The 1,289-nt window shown below is 32.4% G+C and overlaps 1 protein-coding gene across 1 annotated transcript in view; it reads left to right on the forward strand.

The window, feature by feature from the left end:
- Positions 1-555: 555 nt before the first annotated feature.
- Positions 556-1,289, forward strand: part of LOC106683146 (uncharacterized) — a gene marked incomplete in the record, with an annotated part of 14,602 nt that continues 13,868 nt past the window's right edge. The window contains 1 exon segment of the mRNA XM_067045619.1: positions 556-749. Within this exon segment, the coding sequence (XP_066901720.1) occupies positions 585-749 (165 nt within the window).

Below are 1,289 nucleotides of genomic sequence, written 5' to 3' on the forward strand. Positions count from 1 at the left end.
CATCAGACTTAACTATGATTTAGTTTTTAAATGATTTGGTTTTCCCATTCAAAATAACTGTTCAGACTATAATCTATTATGAATGCAGACAGGATTGACTTATCCTCTAGCAGGGGCTTCTTCTCTATGATCTTTACCCTGTGTGGTTGTCTCTTGCTCGGCACTCTACGACTCTGTTGGACAGCAGCCTCTCCTAGATCACACCTTCAATCCTTTTGCTTTTAATCTGTTCTCTTACGGCTGCCATCTAGAATAATCTGTCGTTCTCCTTTATGGAATTACTTCCTCCCTTCTAATTTCATTTCTACCATTTTATTAGTTAATCAAATTTTGTGGGTAAAAAATAATAACCTTTCTCTACTATAATGCTATGCCCCTATGTTGATTTGTCAATTAATCTATCTGAATAAAAATTACGTCTCATTAATTCATTCACATTAGCAAAAGTAGAACCGATCAAATCATATCTTTGAAGTGGACGACATATTCTTTCATAGAACACTCGAAGTTGCAGATAAGAGCGCAGATATGAGGTATAAATATTGAGAGGTGAAATCGAGAGCCCATCTTCTGCAGCAGCAGTCATGCAGTTCTCCTACATCTTCTTGGTCCTGGCCGTGGCAGCGGTCAGCTCTGAAATCATCGACATCAACAGTGCAGTCGATAAAGGTTTAGCTCAGACCAATGAATTTCTTCGAAAACACAGATTCACCTCTGTTCATGTACCTAAGGGTTCTTTTGGTCCCCATGTGAGTATTTATTTCACGATTTAAATTTAAGAAATTTAAATTATTTTCATTTTTTTTTAATTTACTAAATATCTACTATTAAAATTCTGCCAATATAATGTTCCTTAAATCAAATTATGAATATTTGGTATTATTAAAGCAGGATTTCTAATCTTCAGCTTTTTCTAAGCAAAAAATCCCGATATCTCAATCAAATCGTCTTTATGTGTGAATCGAAATACGATCTAATACATCTTTAACATGATAATGTAATTTGGCAGGCTATATTGGAACTATATCGAAAAGAAAATATGCACAGTTTTTCACTCATGCTCTTACTCTAGTTTTAGGTCATGTCATAGGTTTTTAGCGGAAGTTTTACTTTTACTTCTTCATATTGTATATATGTATTGTACTGGCATTATATATAGTCATATCTTATAGGGTATTTTATATTGTTTTATGAAATCTGTGTGGCACAATGTTTTATTTATATTAATATATTTCAGACATTTTTTCTGATAGAATTTATAGCAAATATAAAGAATTATAATTATTTTT

The sequence above is a fragment of the Halyomorpha halys genome, unplaced genomic scaffold (genome assembly GCF_000696795.3).
Source record: "Halyomorpha halys isolate HHAL.00 unplaced genomic scaffold, Hhal_1.1 Scaffold25.1, whole genome shotgun sequence".
In the NCBI taxonomy this organism is placed as follows: Eukaryota; Metazoa; Arthropoda; class Insecta; order Hemiptera; family Pentatomidae; genus Halyomorpha; species Halyomorpha halys.